This window comes from Ctenopharyngodon idella, chromosome 6 (genome assembly GCF_019924925.1).
Source record: "Ctenopharyngodon idella isolate HZGC_01 chromosome 6, HZGC01, whole genome shotgun sequence".
Taxonomy (NCBI): domain Eukaryota; kingdom Metazoa; phylum Chordata; class Actinopteri; order Cypriniformes; family Xenocyprididae; genus Ctenopharyngodon; species Ctenopharyngodon idella.
The window spans coordinates 26,133,640-26,151,735 of NC_067225.1; the positions used below are offsets into that span (position 1 = coordinate 26,133,640).

Below are 18,096 nucleotides of genomic sequence, written 5' to 3' on the forward strand. Positions count from 1 at the left end.
GAATCGGACATCTCCGAAACAAACGGTTCCTACTTCAAAGGAATCGCAATTATTCAGACCCATTCGTGATAAATGCTGCGTCCCAATTCGCATACTATCCCTCCTAAATAATATTCGAAATTAGAATTAGTGTGTCCCAAATTGTAGTGTGTTGAAATGAGTATTCCAAAGATACCAAGCAATCTGTTTTGTGAAACAGTTCAAATGTTTCATTTAAAAGATCCGACTTAAGAGAATCGTTCGTTCGCGAATTGAACAGTTTACTAGTTAATTAAATCAGGCTGTAAACTGTGCGCTGTATGCGCAAAAGCATTATCTGTTTGATTGCATCAAGTCCTAAATATTCAAACATGATGGTTTGTTTACACTTGAAGTAACCGCCCATTTAAAGCCAAAGCGCATCGCGGGAGTGAGGAAGTGACAGGCTAGTGCATAAGCGGTGAGCAGTTGCTAGTATCCGGTTAGTCTGTTTTAATGGCTAAAGTGGAAATCGCCCCTTTGAGAGACTGGGATGATTTCTATCCAGGCTCAGAGCGCTTCGCCAGACCAGACACGCGAGATTTGGCGAAATGGAACAACAGAGTGGTCAGCAACCTCCTGTATTATCAAACAAACTATCTGGTGGTGGCAATCGTTGTATTCCTGATTGTAGGGTAAGTCCAACAGTCTTGTTGGTTAATTTAATCATGCATTCTAAATATGGGATTTAACTGTAAACAGAATATTTAAATAGCATTTCTAACATGTATTGGACACGTCAACAAAACATCGTATTACAGAAAGTATCGCGAGAAGTAATATCCTGTTAAAACTGTACATTCAGCTTTAAATGACCACAGCTTTAAATTAAATTAACGTAAATGCGTTTTAAAATGGTACTATGATAATATTTTTGTTTGGATATGTACCATCTTGGAGTATATTGTAAATAACATGAAAATCGCAATCTTACAGTACATTGCTATTATTATTTGATACCATCATTATACCTTGGAACACTACTGTACTGAAAAAAAAAATTTCCCTACTGAAAAAAAATAAGTTGGGATAAACTTTAAAAAGGTTTTGCTGTCCAAATTAGAGCATGAAGTCATTTTTCCTAAATATAGTTAGTGGATAGTTACTGGACACACATAGTTGTGTTGATATGTGGGCAGCTGTGTTTCTAAGATTAATGCCAGTGTAATGTCTGGGAGATTATGGTTTGGCTCTAATATTATAGCTAGTTGCTAAGACTGAACAATATTTAAGGGTGTAATCACATGACACTGACCATGAGCAAAGGGCACGATGGCAGTATTTAGCAATGCACTCATTTCACAGTCATAAAGTGAATGTCTATTCCTAAGTTTATTATTTAACTGTAAATTTATTAGTTTTATTTATTTTCAGACCAACATGTGCCAGACCAAAATGCCTTTTTGTCAGCAATATGTGTTTACATTGTGTTTACACTTTATAGCCATTAGGTGTCACCATTGACATGCTTGTATTCTCATAAAGCTAGAAGGATGTGATCTAGAACAAATTCAAATGAGCTTTTGGGATAACTAAGGGAATACTTATATGTACAATCCTTTTTTTTATAGATGACATTGAAGCATAAGTTGAAAAAACTGACTTGTAGTATAATTACCTTGATTTTGGCCTCAATAACATCCTGTCACCAGTCAATTCTCTGTCCACGCAGGTTCATGAACCCTGTGAGCATGTTCACGGGTGCAGTAGTGATCGCTTCTGTCTTCATTGGTTCTGTATGGGCAGGGGAGAACAAGGCAATCATCAAAAGATTCAAGAAGGAGAACCCTGCCTTGTTTGTTTTCCTGGTGATGGTCGTGAGCTACTTCCTCATGTCACTCTTCGGTGGAGTTATGGTATTCCTGCTTGGAATCAAGCTGCCACTTCTGTGTAAGTTTCTTAAGAAATATCGTTATCATTACCATAGATCATTGTTAGCGAAAATGAAAGGAGGGGAAAAAAGTCTGTTTTAATAAGGTGGAAATTAGATGGAATGCAAGAATAAGGTTGTGTGTCTTGAAAAGTAAAAAACCACAACACAGCAGTTTATTAAATACAGTTATGTAATTTAAAAGTTCAACACGCAACGAAACATCTGGAAGTTTAAAGTGCTTTGTCATTTTGCATTTCAGTGATCTTTGCACATGCATCGCTTCGCTTACGGAACATCAAAAACAAACTGGAGAATAAGATGGAGAGCGCTGGACTCAAGAAGTCACCCATGGGGATCATACTTGAAGCATTGGGTCAACAAGAAGAGAACTTCAGTAAAATTCAAGACATTCTGGAGAGCAAACTGAAGAATGAACTCTGTCAATAGTGCCTTTCTCACCAATACATGAAGGAACTGCTTTCAGCTGGCACAATTTGTGAAATCCACTCCGTTTCTTCCAACATGTGTATTTGGCAAAAAAGAAAAAAAATATATATATTTTTTCTCTCCTCAGTGTTTTCTGTAAAGGGATGAACAAATTGTATTAAAAAAAACGAGTGTTTATAATGTTTGTTTACATCTCAGGTCAAATGTAAGAGGATGCAATTCAAATCGTCTTTCAAAGATCTTTTCTTTCTATGACCTGTTGGGTAATGTGTCATATGTGTGCATAATGAGTTCTTTTCTTTCAAAATACATACATTCTTACATTAAGAAAATTTAAAGTATAACATAAGATATCATCTGGTTTATAAGATTTAACATCTCCGATTTTTCTGCAGTGTGATGATGGAACTGGAATTCTACTAATAATGAGGTACAATACTTGGTTGAAGAATCGCTTCTGTTTGTTGTTTATGTGAACTTTATTAAACATCATATTGCTGTTGCAACTGCTTTGTAAAAGCAATTAGCAATTTGAGTCCTGCACTACAATGATTTACCATAGGAAAGGGAGTTATAGACACTCCAGGTTTTTTGCATCATGCCTAAGATCATCCCTTACCTTTGGTAAATTACTGTAATGCACTGCAATGTTTTATTGTCACCTATTAGGTAAAACAAGTCATATGTGAATGTCCTGTGATGCTATACTCCTAAATCTATGCAAAAAGTGTTAATAAAGTCACATTTTGGTACCATCATGTGTTTTATTTTAATCAAAGTTTGATTTACATTGAAATCAAATTAATTGCTGTGGTTTGTTTGTTTTAACACCATGTCAGCTTCTGGCTATATTCATTAAAAAATGGTAAACTATCAAGTTTTTAAAATCTATTTTTTCTAAAACTATATTTGGTTTAATTTAAACATTTCCTTCCAAAGTGTTAACTGAATAAAAAAGTTTTCTCATAGGATTAAACTCGGCACAATCTAATAAAACATGGATTTTGACAAAAAGAACATGTTGCTGGATCTTCTCCTAAATTAAAAAGCATGTGTCATCCTGGAATGGTCGATTTGGCAAAAACAATCTCGTCCCATTGATTTAAAAATGATAAAAGCTTTCCCAACATTTGGTAATGGCTGTGGTTAAAGGTGCACTCAGCGATTGTATTGTTTATGTTGTGCTGGTCTTTGAAATGCACTTTTCACGATCAGCCATTATCAGTTTGCTCTGAAATCAAGTGTTTGAAAACAGTGGGGTTACAATAATGAAACAAGTAGAAGTCGGTCATGTGATCTCAGCATGTTGGCCCCATGCAACCTGCTCCATGTAAAATAAATCCGCTTTATTAGCTTTTTTATGATATGACTGAAGTCTTTATCTCCTTTGAGTGTACATGACTTTTACAAAAGCATTTACTTCTTTAAATGGTAAAGAGGTTTAAAGAAAAAAAAACAAAAAAACAGTGCACCAAACAATGGATACACTGAGCAAAGTATCCTAGAACACTTTTCAACAGCTGACTCTCATTACAGACTTGCAGAATGACTGAACATGTGGACGTACTTCTAAGAGTGAAGAGTCTTTCAAATGTAAAATCTTAACAGGAACTATGACTTTAAAGGTAGCTTCTGTCGTTCTGTTCCTCTCTCTTATTCTATGCGGTAGATTACAGGGTGTTTCAGAGCGGCTCACAACATCTGTGCAGACTTACCTGCAGTAAATCATGCTGGGTTCCTGCTGAATCAGCAACTTCACTTTCATGTGTTTACACTTAAAAACAGCCCCAAATCTGAGCTCTTTAACCGAGCACTTTAAAATGCTGAGCAAATAGCTACGAAGGAATATCAAAAAGTTAAGTAAATAATTATAAATTGTTTGGTTGCAACAAACCTCAAGTTAAAAATCCCTTAGTGATAATTCATTATAATTATAACTAAGACTTTTCTTATCTTAAGTGAATTGTTGTAACTAGTTTTGTTTTGTTTTTTTTCTTGCACAGGGAACGAGTTTTATTATCACTTTTCAAGCATTAGCAGTGGAGTTTTTTGGCCATCGGAGCTGATCTCTAGGAGAAAGCGACCTTCAATGGCCAGTTGCTGACAATATAGCCATTCATAAATGAAATAGCTATAGCAGCATCATCTATTGAGGAATTAGGTCACAAAAACATAACCCATGCTCTGGTTGTTCTTCACCTTTGTGCTGGTGACACATCTAAAAGCAGAAAATAATAAAACTTTCTCTATACTTTTCAAAACTGCTTTTAGACCCACTTGTGGAGACTGTCACTTGTGGCCATAATGTTATATTATATTGATATATAGTTATAGCTATTAATCTATTCTGTGCATAGACCTTATTCAGAGCAGCACCATGACAGGTATTAAAGTGATGGATAGACTTACCGTGTTTTAAATAGTATCTGCTGTGAATCTTATACAGTGAACCTTTGATGGAACTTTGTCTTTGCCGCTACCCTCCCCCATCTCCAAAGGTTAAACATGACCTCATTTCTAATGACCTTCAGGTGTATAAGTTGACCATTGTTACAAATTTTTACACCACCATGAAATTTCTCTCCTTAGTTCACTGAGGATTGGAATAAAAGAGTGCAAAAACACAAAACCTAAGAGTGGTGTAAGGGTGTAATTGTCAACAGTAAAAGTGTGTGAAGAACAAAATGTCCTGAGGTGATTTCAGATGAGCAGTTGTGTGGTTATACAGGCTCATTTATGCGCTGACACTTTGGGAAAAACTAGGTAAATAAAACACTTGGTTAGTCAGATGACAGTATTACACCAATATTATGTCTACATACTGTGAAGTTTAAGTAGGGTGAGTAACCACAAACCCACTTGACAACTGGAAGGAGTATGTGTGTGTGTGTTTTTGAAGGACTAATAGATGGCCATTGTTTGCATGGGTTTTGAGTCAGCTGCGGATGACCTGGCTGATATCTTTGTACAGCTGGTAGCTAGAGGAGCAAAGGGAGGTTAGACAGAAGGGTACAGCTGCACCACAAACATCCCAGCATACTTCAGGAGCAGTGTAGGGTGGACAGCCCCGGGCCACAGTTCATCAGAACAAAGCCTCTGTATCTCTCTCACAGCCAAGAGCAGCGGGCGATGTGAGGAGAGACAAATGACAAAAGAGCTGTAGGGTGAATTTCATGAAGAAATCTCAATCTAAAATCAAAAGAAAAAAACAGGAATTTAGGCCCCGTTTACACTAGTGCGTTTTCGTTTTAAAACGCATAACTTTTGCTATGGTTACGCCTGTCGTTTACATTACTCCGGCGTTTTCGACCCTAGAAAACGGAGACTTTTGAAAACGATCACGTGGCTGCCCACGTTCGCTCTGCGTATCCTTGACGACCGTGTAAACAATAACATGGAGACTTAACTGGAATCTTTGCATTGTTTGCATTGTTTTAAAGGTGCAATGTGTAAATTTTAGGAGGATCTATCGACAGAAATGCAATATAATATACATAACTATGTTTCCAGTGCTGTTTAAAGACCATGCATAATGAACCATTTTTATTACCTTTTCTCTGTAACCATTTACAAAGTCGGCAAGTGTATGATGCCTGCTGTTTAAAAATCCTTTCAGATTTTAAAAGTCCTGTAGTGTATTCCAGCCTTACATGTTAAGTCGCCATTTTGCGCCGGCATGTTTCTACAGTAGCCCTAAATGGACAAACTACTCTACAGAGCGCGTTTGCTTGCCTGGCTACTCTCTGCTGTCTCAGGTGACATTTTTGTCCTGTGTTGGCCACCGTAGCTTCTCTATATTGCAATTCGCAATCTCACTGCTAGATGCTGCTAAAATTTACATATTGCACCTTCAATACTGCAGCCAGAGATTGTGTTATTATAGGGAGATAAGAGGGTGTGTATCTCTTACCATTGGAGAAAGTGTAACGGCTAACTAATCACGTGCGGCACCTCTCAGCCTATCGTGTCGCCGTTCAAAACTCCTCCCTGCGTACCGCCAATGCATACTGCCCGTACCGCCAGTTAGCATTAGCCATTACACTTTTTGGCTAAAGGTTGCAGGCTTGCCTTCCAGTGGCTTTGCTGCAGTTACCTACATGTGCAAGAGGCAACTGTTTACATTTCTACGCGCATGCCCAGTGTGCATGAACGGTCATGTGACATGCGTTTTTGATCGTGTAGTGTAGACCAGGGTTGCCAGACGTACGATAATTATCGTATTTGTATTATAATTTTGACCTCTGTACGATGTACGATCAATAATGATAATAATACTCATCTAGATGTGGATCTTCTACGACTACGTCATGATTGTAAGGAGAACGTGAACATTGCTAGGCATGTTTTCCATCTCATCTCATGTTACGTCTTCTCGGCCAATCATCGTGGAGAATTTTTAATTTATTTATTATTAATTTAGTTCATTTACCCATACTAAAACTTGATAATTTTCTTCCAAATGCGATAATTTTGAGCTTCTGGTACGATACTTGGACATTTCCAATCTGGCACTGGTGTAGACGGAGATCGTTTCTGAAACGCTGTGGAAGCGCATGTGTAGACGAGGGTTTTTAAAACGAAAACGCACTAGTGTAAACGGGGCCTAATATTTTGCGCAAAGAAAATGTCTAGTTTTCAATATTTAAATGAAACCATTCCCCCATTTCAATGTGAAAAAAACATCATTACTGTAATACAGTTAAAAACAAACAAAAACATCCTGCCCAGACATGATTATTAGAAAATTAGACATAAACTGAGAACAACACATATTGTAAATACTTTATTATAAAATATGTAATATTATTCTTTTTTTATATATGACTAATGGATAACTCATTCTTTTCCTCTGAAAAAAAAAAAATCTGTACATTTTAGATTAAAATATGGTAGTCTTACGTTATTTTGTATTATATTTTTAAAAAATATATATTTTGTGAGAATGACAGTGGCTTAGTTTATATATGTGTACAAGTAAAGGATGAAGGTCAGAAGGCACAAACTACATAGAAATCTTTTAAATGGACCAAATGAAATTTAATGCATTTTAAATTGTTTTATTTCTATTAATCAGTCCAAGTGCGAACATAAATATGTGCATTCTGAATATTTATCAAAGGTGCAGCATAAAAAGCAGGCTAGGCACATGATCTGTTCTTACCTCATTATGTACACAGATGACTGATTGCTTATCTTTAGGGGAGTGGCTTGTGTGCTCTTAGTTGGAGTTTTAAAACATGTTCTTCTGGTTTTATACTCCATGCATGATCGATGACGAGCTGCTTGTTCTCCTGAGAATGACGACTCTGAAGCGATGAAGAGTGTGTAGTGGTGGTTTTTACGTGAGAACTTTAATTCAACTAAATTTTCAGCAACAAAAACACAAATTTATAATGAATCACTTGTACTACTACTTGTAAGTAGCTTTTTTGGATGTCTGTAAAAAGAATTAATGTAAACATTATTGCATAAAATGGACATATTAAATAATACAAATGTTAAATCATCTCAATAGTCCTAATGGTGGCTTACGGTTATAAGCCATCATGCTCAGTCAAGCTCACAACTTCCTTATTGCATCTCAGCAGGTGGTATTTCCTTATGAAGCCATAAGAAAGTTATATTTCCTATTATAAACACTCCATCAAATCATTGATTCTCAATATTGACAAAAAACAAGGACAATACATGTCAGTTTTCTCTTTTAATTCCAATGAATGTTTTTTAGACAAATTACTAAGAACCAGCTTGAGAAATCCAAACTATATATTATATGCTTTCAAAACAAATCTTTCAAAATGATAAAAACAAATCTCTCTAAAAGGTGAAAAATGTATCAAATGTTTGTACAGTATTTACAAATACATATACAGTTCCCTTCTGAAGAGAAAGAGAGATGCAGTGTGCTCGGTCATGATTTCCAATCTTTCAGAGTGAGCAAAGTCCATTAGGGTATAAAAGTGCAGTAAATGGTAACAACTATTGTACCCTGGCTAATATGAAAACAATTGTACTCTCATATAATCATGTTTCAATAATTAGAGCCGTTTAATCCATTTAACAGGATTTAAAAAGTAACTGAATACTTGGCAATGGCTGACGCAAAGTAGAATGTCGACAGGCATGATTTACTAGTACTTGGCATGTGTAAAAACAAAAATACTTTTTGTGACTGGTCCAAATGCTAGTTGCACACTAATCAAAAAACAGCATTGCTGGTTGTGAACCAAATTAAAATGATACACATGTGTAAAGCCCAGTACAAATCCAGAAAAGATTGACGTCTGTTATTGTGAATGCACTTGAGAAAATACTGAATGAAAAAGTTTTTGTTGCACCATCACATCCCAAGTACTTTCAGTTTATGAACACAAAAAAAAAAACACTGTAAAAAGTTTGTTGAGAAAAGACAAGATCAGCATGAACAACATTAACAATCCAAGTGTGAAAAAGCATTGTGGAATATTTTGGTGAGGGTTTTACACATACAAAAAAAATCTGGTTTCAATCCTTCATATCATTGTTAGCTTGTGCCTGATGAAACATTATGTTGCAAAATCCTTCAATGTCACACAGTGTATTGAGGGTTAGGCAATGTACCCAGTTCATTCTGCCTACAGCATCATGAGTTTCCACAGCAGCAGTGTCTTGTAGGCAAAGTGCTATCCCATAGTTTGTTCATGAAGAGAATGCATTGTCCTTTTCTCAAGTCGTCTAGCAGGAACAACTTCACACGCATGTTTTAAGGCTCTCCTCCGGCAACATTCCTAACTTCGGAATTCATTGCCATTAATAAGCCAATGGGATGAAAACAAGGCACAATGAGAGTGAACAGGAAACAGTTTCTCTCACTCTTCTACACTATGGTTCCAGGTTTGGAGTCCTCATGCCAATACAGTGTCTGCTGGTCTTCAGAGTCAAAACTGCTGTCCATTGGGCTAGTCGTGTGTGAATCGTGGTGGCTCACGTCTATATAGGATCTGCAAATAGCAAAGAAAGTAAAAAGTTTTAAAAATCTACATGAAATATGGACAATGACTTACAAATACATTGATTTACTGAATATTTTAAACCCCAGTGGCACATAGTAAATATATAAATACACCACCAGATATACTAAAAACCAGAGTCACGGTCAATGCTTTTGCAGGAACGTCGTTACAAAAATAACTTCTTGTGCGGCTGGTTTTGCAGCATTATGTGAAAAGGGATTCAGTATATCTGGCCAAGAAACTGGCCTTGTTTCCATAGTGATGATTGATTTTGATTAATGCATGTCAAGTTGTTGAGTAGGTTGATTGAGACACAACATCACTGAACAGTGTTAAACACTCACACACCTGAAGCAGACCATACAAAAGCACACACGTATGCTAGTCAAAACTTGCACACAGCAATCAAAAACATGAAGTGCAGGGTCACATGCTTCCCCTCAAAATGATACCTCACCCTTTTTTTTAGAAGAAGAAAAAACACAACCATCCCACCACCAGTGAGTAAGCAGTAGAAAGTGCGGTAACCGCAGTCTTGTTAACCCCTGAGTGAATCGCCATTACAGTTAGAGAGGCAGATGCGAGTCCTTCATATCTCACCACTGTTTTATGTGTTCTCTGTGTCATTAGCAATGAGTGTAAAAGTATTCCGGGTCATAACCACTGGCAACAGCACCAGGCACCTCTAAAGGCACTGGCAATGGGCTTCTCCTGCCCGGAGTCATCCACCCATACTCGGGTGGGTGTCTGTCCATAAGAGGGTCAGGAGGCGGAGCCAGCAGATGGGGGTCAGGGCTGGTTTGGGAGGAAGGGGAGGCAGCAGTCAGTCAGATTAAATGGATAAGTGTTCATGTGTGCTCAGTACACACAGCCAGAGAGAGACGACTGGATGTATGTTGACGCTTATATAAAGGGATAGTTCACCCAAAAAGAAAAATTCTGCCAATTACTCACTCTTTATTTTGTTGCAAACATGTATGACTTTCTTTCTGGATCTCATAAATGGTATTTTGTAAAATGTTTTTAGTAATAATGAGGACTGAGACAGGGCCGGTGCTACATTACCATATTTCACAATTTTTAATTATGTATGTGTATTTTTATTCCTTAAACACTTAAACATTTGGTTTTTATGTGAAATGAATGTGAACTACATAAAATTATTAGCTAATTTTCCAGCAAAATTGTTTGAGTTAATGGCCAATTGGGAGTTTCCTGTGTAATTATTATACCATATATATATATAAATTAATAAATGTAAAGTAATAAATATAGATATTAGTTGTGCTGCTTAATATTTTTGTGGAAACAGTGATCAATATTTTCAGGATTTTTTGATGAATAGAAAAGAACAAAATTTATTTGAAATAGAAATATTTTGTAACATAAGTGTCTTTACAGTCATTTGATCAATTAATTGCGTTCTTGATGAATAAAAGCATTCATTTCTTTAAAAAAAAAAATGTCTTCAAACTCTCGAATGGTAATGTGCTGGTGCCAGTGAAAACATTGTCACCCTAATGGGCCAGCAGAAAAAAAAACAATCCTTAATGTTGCAGCTTGTGAAGAATACTATGACTTTAAAAGACACTAAATATAACGCACAAGTCGTATTGATACAAATAGACGCTCCATTATGAAAACAAACACACTGGTCATTCTATTTGCATATTCATGTAAGAAAGAAACTCATACAAGTTTGGAAAGACATGAGGGTGGGTAGTACACAAGTGTGAACTACTCCTAAAGTTGCTTGGAGGAAACACAAGCACATTTAAAGAAAGCCATGCAGCCATACTTTTACAACACACAACAAGCCAGACATCCTGAGACGCTGACTAAACATCAAATCACGCTGAGTACAGACAGAGCAACCCCACACGGCTGACGCGTTACTTACTATCAAGGGCTACACTTAGCAAATGAAGCTTTATTAACTCTTGCATGTCTTGCACCACCAGATTGAGGCGGGGACAAACCCATCTGCTTCATCTGATAGCAAGAGGAGGATGGAGGAAGAGGAGGAGGGAGTGAGGAAGAACAAGCTTGGGAAAAATGAGGAGGATAGTACTGAGGGCTGGCTGGGTAGTGCCAAGCACGTTTAGGGTGCGAACTGGAGTCGTGTCTGTGAGGAAAAGAACGGTCATAGGGAGAACAAAGTGTGAGAGCAGATACTGCACCAGCGCGCCTGCAGAATTAACCAGATGCATTGTGTCAGGCAAGCTGTTAGCTTGAACATGCCCTAATGAACTGTAGTATATCAGCTAAATAGGCAAACATCAAGAAAAAATACATTATTCAAACTAGCATTTTCTTAAAAATGTAAAAATCTAGGTGGTTGCTAGAGCATATCAAGGTGGTTTATAGGATGTTGGGTGGATGCTTAGTGGCCAAGTCAAAATAGCCCACCATAAGCTTGGGATCCTCATTCAAAATGGGTCTTAAGGGATTTTTCAATTTTTATCCTTTTCATTGTGCAGCGCTATAGAATCACCAAGCGATGAGTTTTTTTTTGGCATGCCATTGTGGTGGTACTTAACTCTGGTTAAGACGGTTCAGATAAAGGCTAATGAGCTAATCAGTAAAGGACGATTGTGCACAGAAGAGTCATACCTGCTGTGTAATGGGTGGCTGTGATGGACAGTGTTGTAGCCGTAGGACTGATGATGGTGTGTGAGAGGCATTTCATACTCTGACATTGCCATGACTGGTCGACCGTGCCAGTTTCCCGAACTAACTGCGATTACATGAAGATGAAAGGAAATTAATGAAGGAGAACCTCATGCAGATAACATTACTGTTCAAGAGAGAAGAAAATTATTCCACATTCAAGACAACCAAAACACCCAAGGTTTAAGACTAGCTAGGCTGATTAAATGGATGTTATTTGACAGATACGCCCTCTTGGCAGATTAAAAAAAAAAAAGTGTTAGATGCCCATTTAAGCTTTTTTTCTAATAGATGGTAAACATTTTCTGTTTTTTATATTTTTATGTATATATTATGTAAAACACGTGTCATTTCATTTCAGCAATTTTGTGTATGTCTCAGTTGCCATCAACAATTTAATTGTGTTCACTAAATACTGGCATCTATATTTGAAAATAAATGTTGATATAAATATTTAAAATATAAAAGGGAAATGAGAGATAATAATTTATAATTATTTAGATTTAATTAAAATCATTCTGTCTAAACAGTAAGAGAATATTATTGTTTTGCGTTACACTACTGATAAAATGTGCTTAATTGCCCTGACAATAAGGTCAGAATGCAAACCACCTTAATGGTCCTAAAATTGGCTTCTTTTGGCTTTAAGGGGCGGTCACACTACACTTTTCTTTGCATTGACTTCCATTCATACGCATGCAAATGCGTCAGACCACAAACGCATGCTCATGCGTAAAGTTACGCATTTTGCTGCGTTCCAAAGCTCTCTGAGCTGCGAATTCGCATCACGTGATGATGTGTGACCAGTAGAAGATCGCTACGTCATGGCGTGACTTCTTGGTTGAATTAAAGGAGGATATTTTTGCAGTAAAGTTGAGTAGATTGTATATTTTTTTACATTTTGAGTGTATTACTATTTGTTATACACTAACAAATACACTACACTACACACTATTATTATGTGGAATTCATGTTTATAAAAACGTCTTATCACGACTGTTGCAGTGTCCAAAGAGTTTTCGTATGCTCAAAGTCTAGTGTGACTGTGGCTTTATGCATATTTCTTTTCATTTTGGTGTAAAAAGTCCTCGTGAGATTCAAAAATTTAAGACGTCCTTGGAAGCCCAGAAGAATTTCTAAAATGAGGAAACAGGAGGTAGTGCTTTTATGCAACACTTCTCACCTGTTGAGTAGGAAGCTGTACTGTCACTGCGTACATAACTTGATGACATGGTCCTGTAGCCTAGGTTTTGCTGTGGCCCCCTGTAGGTATCATACCCTGGTTGTTTGTGCTGTCGGTTGTACCAACCACGCAAGTGTTCCACCACTTCAGCCCTTTGCATGTTTCTGGCAAAATTCTCATTCCTGGATGGAGGTCGGTTCCTTGGCGGCCTTAACGTGGCATAAAGATTATGAGCCAAACCGTCTATCTCATCCTGGCCATAGTTCCCATGAGGGTCATGTCTGGGGTAGGAGGGGTTAACATTATAGTGTCCCTCCATCTCAGTCTCATACATGTACGGTCCATTTGGGTAAACTTCAGGTTCGATGTACCGTGGATATCCAGTGACGTAATAGGCTGTGGTGGTTGGTTGTTGCAGAGGCTGGGATGTATAACCACGTGTGTCATTCTGTGCTAGGTTGGGCATGCTTCCTGTGTTGGCGTATATGTTGCCCTGCCTCCGCCGATGCCGGTTTTTGGCACGGGAATGGCAGCCGGGAACGGAGTACTCCACACTGGACTGGCTGGTGTAGGAGGAGCCGTCGTCAAGTATTTCAGTGCTGTTGCTACGACGAGGAGGAGAGATGGTGAAGACAGGCTCGGATGGTTCGCTTTCCGCGAGGAACTGTGACTGAGATTCCAGACTGCCACTGCGCTGCCGAAAATGAGTGCTGTATGCAGAAAGAAGCAAAATAATTAATGAAAACATTCAAAATCACAACTAAAGATAATTTTAAAGATAAGAAAAAAACATATTTCTTCTCTGCATTTCTCCTCTTTTCTAGCTTGCTTCCTAATCAAGTTGTCTAATAAATCTGGCATTTTATATCACAAATATTGTTGGCTCTTTGACAAACTGCTTTTGTTCCTCTTTTGTAAGTCACTTTGGATAAAAGTGTCAGCTAAATGCATAAATGTAAATGTTATAAAATAAAAAGAAAATATTTAAATAAAACATTTGTATTTCCTGGAGAAACTTGTACATTAATAAAACCTAATAATGTTTCACGCTGGTTTGTGGCCATTTTGCTTTACATAAACACTTACAAAAAGCCATATCTAGGCAATTAAATTTTTTAGAACAGAACAAAAATATATTTTCAAGATCTACACATATTAAGAAATAAAGACAGTGTTCCTATACGATCATGGAAAGTCTTTATTCCTTAACCATTGTCATTCAGGGGCCATGCTAGTGGGCGGGTGATGAAGAAGGGTCGATTGTGTACTATACCTGAGCTGGATGCTGCTGTAGGCATTGCGGGGAAGTTGAGGGGTGGGGGGCATGCTCCTTGAGTCTGAGGGATGCCGTGAGGGTTGACGGTAAGGGCTGCTGTGTGTCGATAAGGTGTCTCCATGTATATAGGGCACAGGTTCTTGGACTTCGCCGTAATTTAATCTAGAACACAGATAAGAACAACGCTTTACCAAACTTCCTTCATGGGTGGAGTTCTTACTGCATACAAAGCCTCCAAGGAAGTACAGAAAAACATTTCACAGCATACCACCCTTGTACCTAGTTACATTTAATACAAACGCCCATTGGTTTTTGAGGAACAAATGATAAAATAACAAACGACTGAATTACATCTCATTTTACGGGATTTCAGATTTCAGCCGTCTGGTCCCATTAAACTTCCACCTCACTGGCTCATTCTATTAATGCCCGTTGTTCCTGTGAGATTTTCCAGAGCAGCTTTCCTCTGTGCTTATGGTTCTTCCGCCCCCGCTTTGCGATTATTGTTGGAGTTTTTGCAGTCAAGCAGTGACATGCTTATTCCTGGGGCACTATTTTTAACACTGTGAGTGTTTGGGCTGATAAGAGGAGACTGTGAAGGAAGAAGTCAAGTCAAGGGAAGACTGGAATGCAGGGCTGATTCCTTGATCACAGGTCTCTACTAGCTCAATGGGCACAAAAGCAAACACCAGCCAGAGGCAGGGAAAGGTAAGAAGTGCTCAAGCTTAATCCTAAAGAGCTGTGTTTTGCGGGCCTCTCACCTGCTGCAGTCCCGATAGTCGTCACTGCCATGATCTATGTGATCTGAAAGGTATGATGCGGCGAAGGAGTTTGACGAGTTGGGACGTGGAGAACACTGTACTGAACGTGAACGTTGTCTCTGCGATGGCTCATCTAAGACACAAATTAACAAGATTAAGAGTCTAGTCTGCAGCGATAAGTGCTACAGGCATTTATACACTACTGTTCAAATGTTTGGGGTCAATAAGATTTTTTAAAAAGAAAATAATACTTTTATTCAGCAAGGACACATTTGACAAAAAACCAAAGGTGAAAGTAAAGACATAATATTACAAAATATTTCTTTTTTTAAATAAATGCTGTTCTTTCGAACTTTCTATTCATCAAATAATACTGAAAAAGTGTAATCACAGTTTCCACAAAAATATTAAGCAGCACATCTGTTTTAACATGGATAACAATAAGAAATGTACCTTGTGCAAATCAGCATATTAGAATGATTTCCGAATGTAATGACTGCTGAAAATTCAGCTTTTTGCCATGCAGCTTTTGGTGAGTATAAGAGGCTTCTTTAAAATAAAATAAAACCCCAAATTTTTGGACGGTAGTGTACACCTGTAATCGACAACAGTACTCACCATCTTCCAAATTCAGGCAGTCAGAAAGGCTGTCAAGGTTCACATCATCTGCAAAAACAATTAAGATTATAGTTCTGTCTGTAATATTTCCTAGGTGCCATGATCCATTACCACTACTAATCTAAAACATTAGCTCATCACAAGTAAAGCATAAAACCATGACTATCAACAGAGCGAAAAGATTGCATACACCGTATAAGCATGCATGTTTTCAGTGTCCCACATATACTGACCAAAACATTTATATAATCATAATCGTTAAACCAGATACGCACCAGCAATGATGACGGAAGCTCTTTGTGTGGGCTCCTTGCCAATCTTCACTCTGTAAGCATTAATCTCATTTTCAATCCCCTGAAGTTTTTTGGTAGCATCCAGAAGGTTTCTCCTGCGTTTCTTCTTCACAGTTTTACAGAGCTCATTTTCATAGGCAAGTTTTTTCGCTGCCTCCACAATCTTCTTCTGGAGTGCAAAGCAGCTCTCTAGGTTTCTTAAATGAGGGTCCTGCAAGAAAAAAAACCCCTTTAAATTAGCAAAGAAGTACACAAAATGCAAGCAGTTCTTGCAGTATTTCTGACAAGAACGAATGAGAAAACCTACCGCATCATAAGGGAAAAGATCATCCAATTTGAAAGCAGTTCCCATGCGCCTTCGAACAATGGGGGGCTTCTCTCCTGATGCCAAAGGATACTCCTTAGGTAACACACCGGTCAGCTCCTGATCAAATAAAAAGAACAAGCAAAGAAAATCTTAAGATAGGCCTGTTTAAATTGAAAAACTTGAAAGACTGTATGGAAATATGACAAGCCACTAACAGCTTCCCGGAGGCAGATTTTCTTCAGCTCTTCTTCCTTTAGTGCCAGAATTTCCTTTAAGCTCTCCTGTTTTTTCTTCAGTTCTGCAATCTTCTCTTTCTTCAGTTCCTCATTGACATCATTCTCAGCAGAATCTAAAATAAAGCAAAAGCAAGCTTAATCATGATATCAGTACAAACGACAAAGTTCATTAGGCTGTTCTTGGAATGAGTGAAACAGATCGTCTTACTGGAAGAGACCAAACTTCCATTGCTGGCCATGATGAGCTTGTCTTTACTCTCCATGCTGACCAGCTTACTGTTCCTTGGAGCTCCAGTCTCTGAGAGATCCATGGCAATATCACCCAAACTTCTTGCTGTAGTTATGTTAGCCTTTAGGTAAAAAAAAAAAGAAGTGGTTATTACATCATCTTTTGCATGCTATCAGCACAGAGAATGTATAAGTATTGAGTATTAAAGCTGCGCTAATGCTAATGCATACTCACTTTACTCTGTTTGCGGTCCAGGTAGAACTGGTGTTGGCTGATTGCCATTACCCAGATGGTTTTGATCAGAGAGTGGCTGGCATACCACGTGTGGATGACCTGACCAGACTGACCAAATGTGCGTCTAGAAGCTGTTCTTCTATGGATTAACACATGTGCACACTGAAGTCAACCATAATACATTTCCATCCTATATTGTGTCAGTGAAATTAAAATGTTGGTTTCTGTAACAGATATTATTTGCATGATATTCAAAGATGTGGACATAGCTCCCAAGAAATAGTAATCGGTTCTATGCTTAAAAAGGTTGATTCAGTCAAACTAAACAAGTTTCTTAAACTGGATAAAACCAATTAAAAATTGAATGTTACTACATAAAGAAGTTTTTAGGTTATCTGATATTTGATACAAATTGACAATAAGGCAGGTTGGTGCCACTATGGTAACAATGTACAGTGGTGATATCATCTTTGTTTACAGAGCAACCCCAGCCCGTATTACTACTACAGCGTAAAGTCACCGATTGCTTCACTGCTGCAGTTCAGCATTGGAAACCCATCAGCTACGTCAAAAGGCTTTGCATCACTAACATTTACTTAGTCTATTCAAAGGCTATGTCCTAAAATCTGAAAGCGCAAAAATAACGCTGAACGTTTTACTGTAAGAACAAATCACACACTGTGCTCGTTGAGTGCTTCAGCTTGTCTCATTCAGGGTTATGTCATGGAAAAAGTATATTAAGGCTCGACCTAGTGTAGATTTGTCTCATTCTCTCACCTCTGAGGGTCGTTGACCTCTACGGCGAACTTCTTCTCACGGAAATACAAGTTCTCAAGCTGTTTCCACAGAAAGAGCTACCGAGAAAAAGGAAATGAGATTTAGACAAGAAGTATATTAGGAACACTGTTAGGAGAAATACTTTTTCTCACTGAAAAAAAAAAAAGAGTCCTAAAAATAGC

The 18,096-nt window shown here is 37.8% G+C and overlaps 2 protein-coding genes across 5 annotated transcripts in view; one reads left to right on the top strand and one right to left on the bottom strand.

Moving 5' to 3' along the window:
* The first annotated feature begins 384 nt into the window (after window positions 1-384).
* Window positions 385-3,090, top strand: arl6ip5a (ADP-ribosylation factor-like 6 interacting protein 5a). The gene is made up of 3 exons (XM_051897380.1): window positions 385-653; window positions 1,691-1,908; window positions 2,151-3,090. Exons 1-3 carry the CDS (start codon window positions 475-477, stop codon window positions 2,336-2,338), a joined length of 585 nt encoding a protein of 194 aa, XP_051753340.1. The 5' UTR covers window positions 385-474; the 3' UTR covers window positions 2,339-3,090.
* Window positions 3,091-8,029: 4,939 nt separating this feature from the next.
* The window catches only part of frmd4ba (FERM domain containing 4Ba), a 52,610-nt gene continuing 42,543 nt past the window's right edge, over window positions 8,030-18,096 (bottom strand). For 2 of the 4 annotated variants that reach the window (XM_051897311.1, XM_051897308.1), the window contains exons 12-24: window positions 17,915-17,991; window positions 17,138-17,276; window positions 16,883-17,024; window positions 16,654-16,787; window positions 16,439-16,555; window positions 16,114-16,342; window positions 15,839-15,886; window positions 15,221-15,353; window positions 14,457-14,621; window positions 13,184-13,893; window positions 11,944-12,067; window positions 11,231-11,455; window positions 8,030-9,318 (exon numbers count right to left, since the gene is read on the bottom strand). In XM_051897311.1, coding sequence (XP_051753271.1) covers window positions 11,233-11,455; window positions 11,944-12,067; window positions 13,184-13,893; window positions 14,457-14,621; window positions 15,221-15,353; window positions 15,839-15,886; window positions 16,114-16,342; window positions 16,439-16,555; window positions 16,654-16,787; window positions 16,883-17,024; window positions 17,138-17,276; window positions 17,915-17,991 — 2,241 coding nt within the window. In that variant the 3' untranslated portion in view covers window positions 8,030-9,318; window positions 11,231-11,232. Of the gene's footprint in view, window positions 9,319-9,930; window positions 10,126-11,230; window positions 11,456-11,943; window positions 12,068-13,183; window positions 13,894-14,456; window positions 14,622-15,220; window positions 15,354-15,838; window positions 15,887-16,113; window positions 16,343-16,438; window positions 16,556-16,653; window positions 16,788-16,882; window positions 17,025-17,137; window positions 17,277-17,914; window positions 17,992-18,096 lie in introns of all 4 variants that reach the window. The other 2 variants (XM_051897309.1, XM_051897310.1) reach the window with 2 other exon arrangements.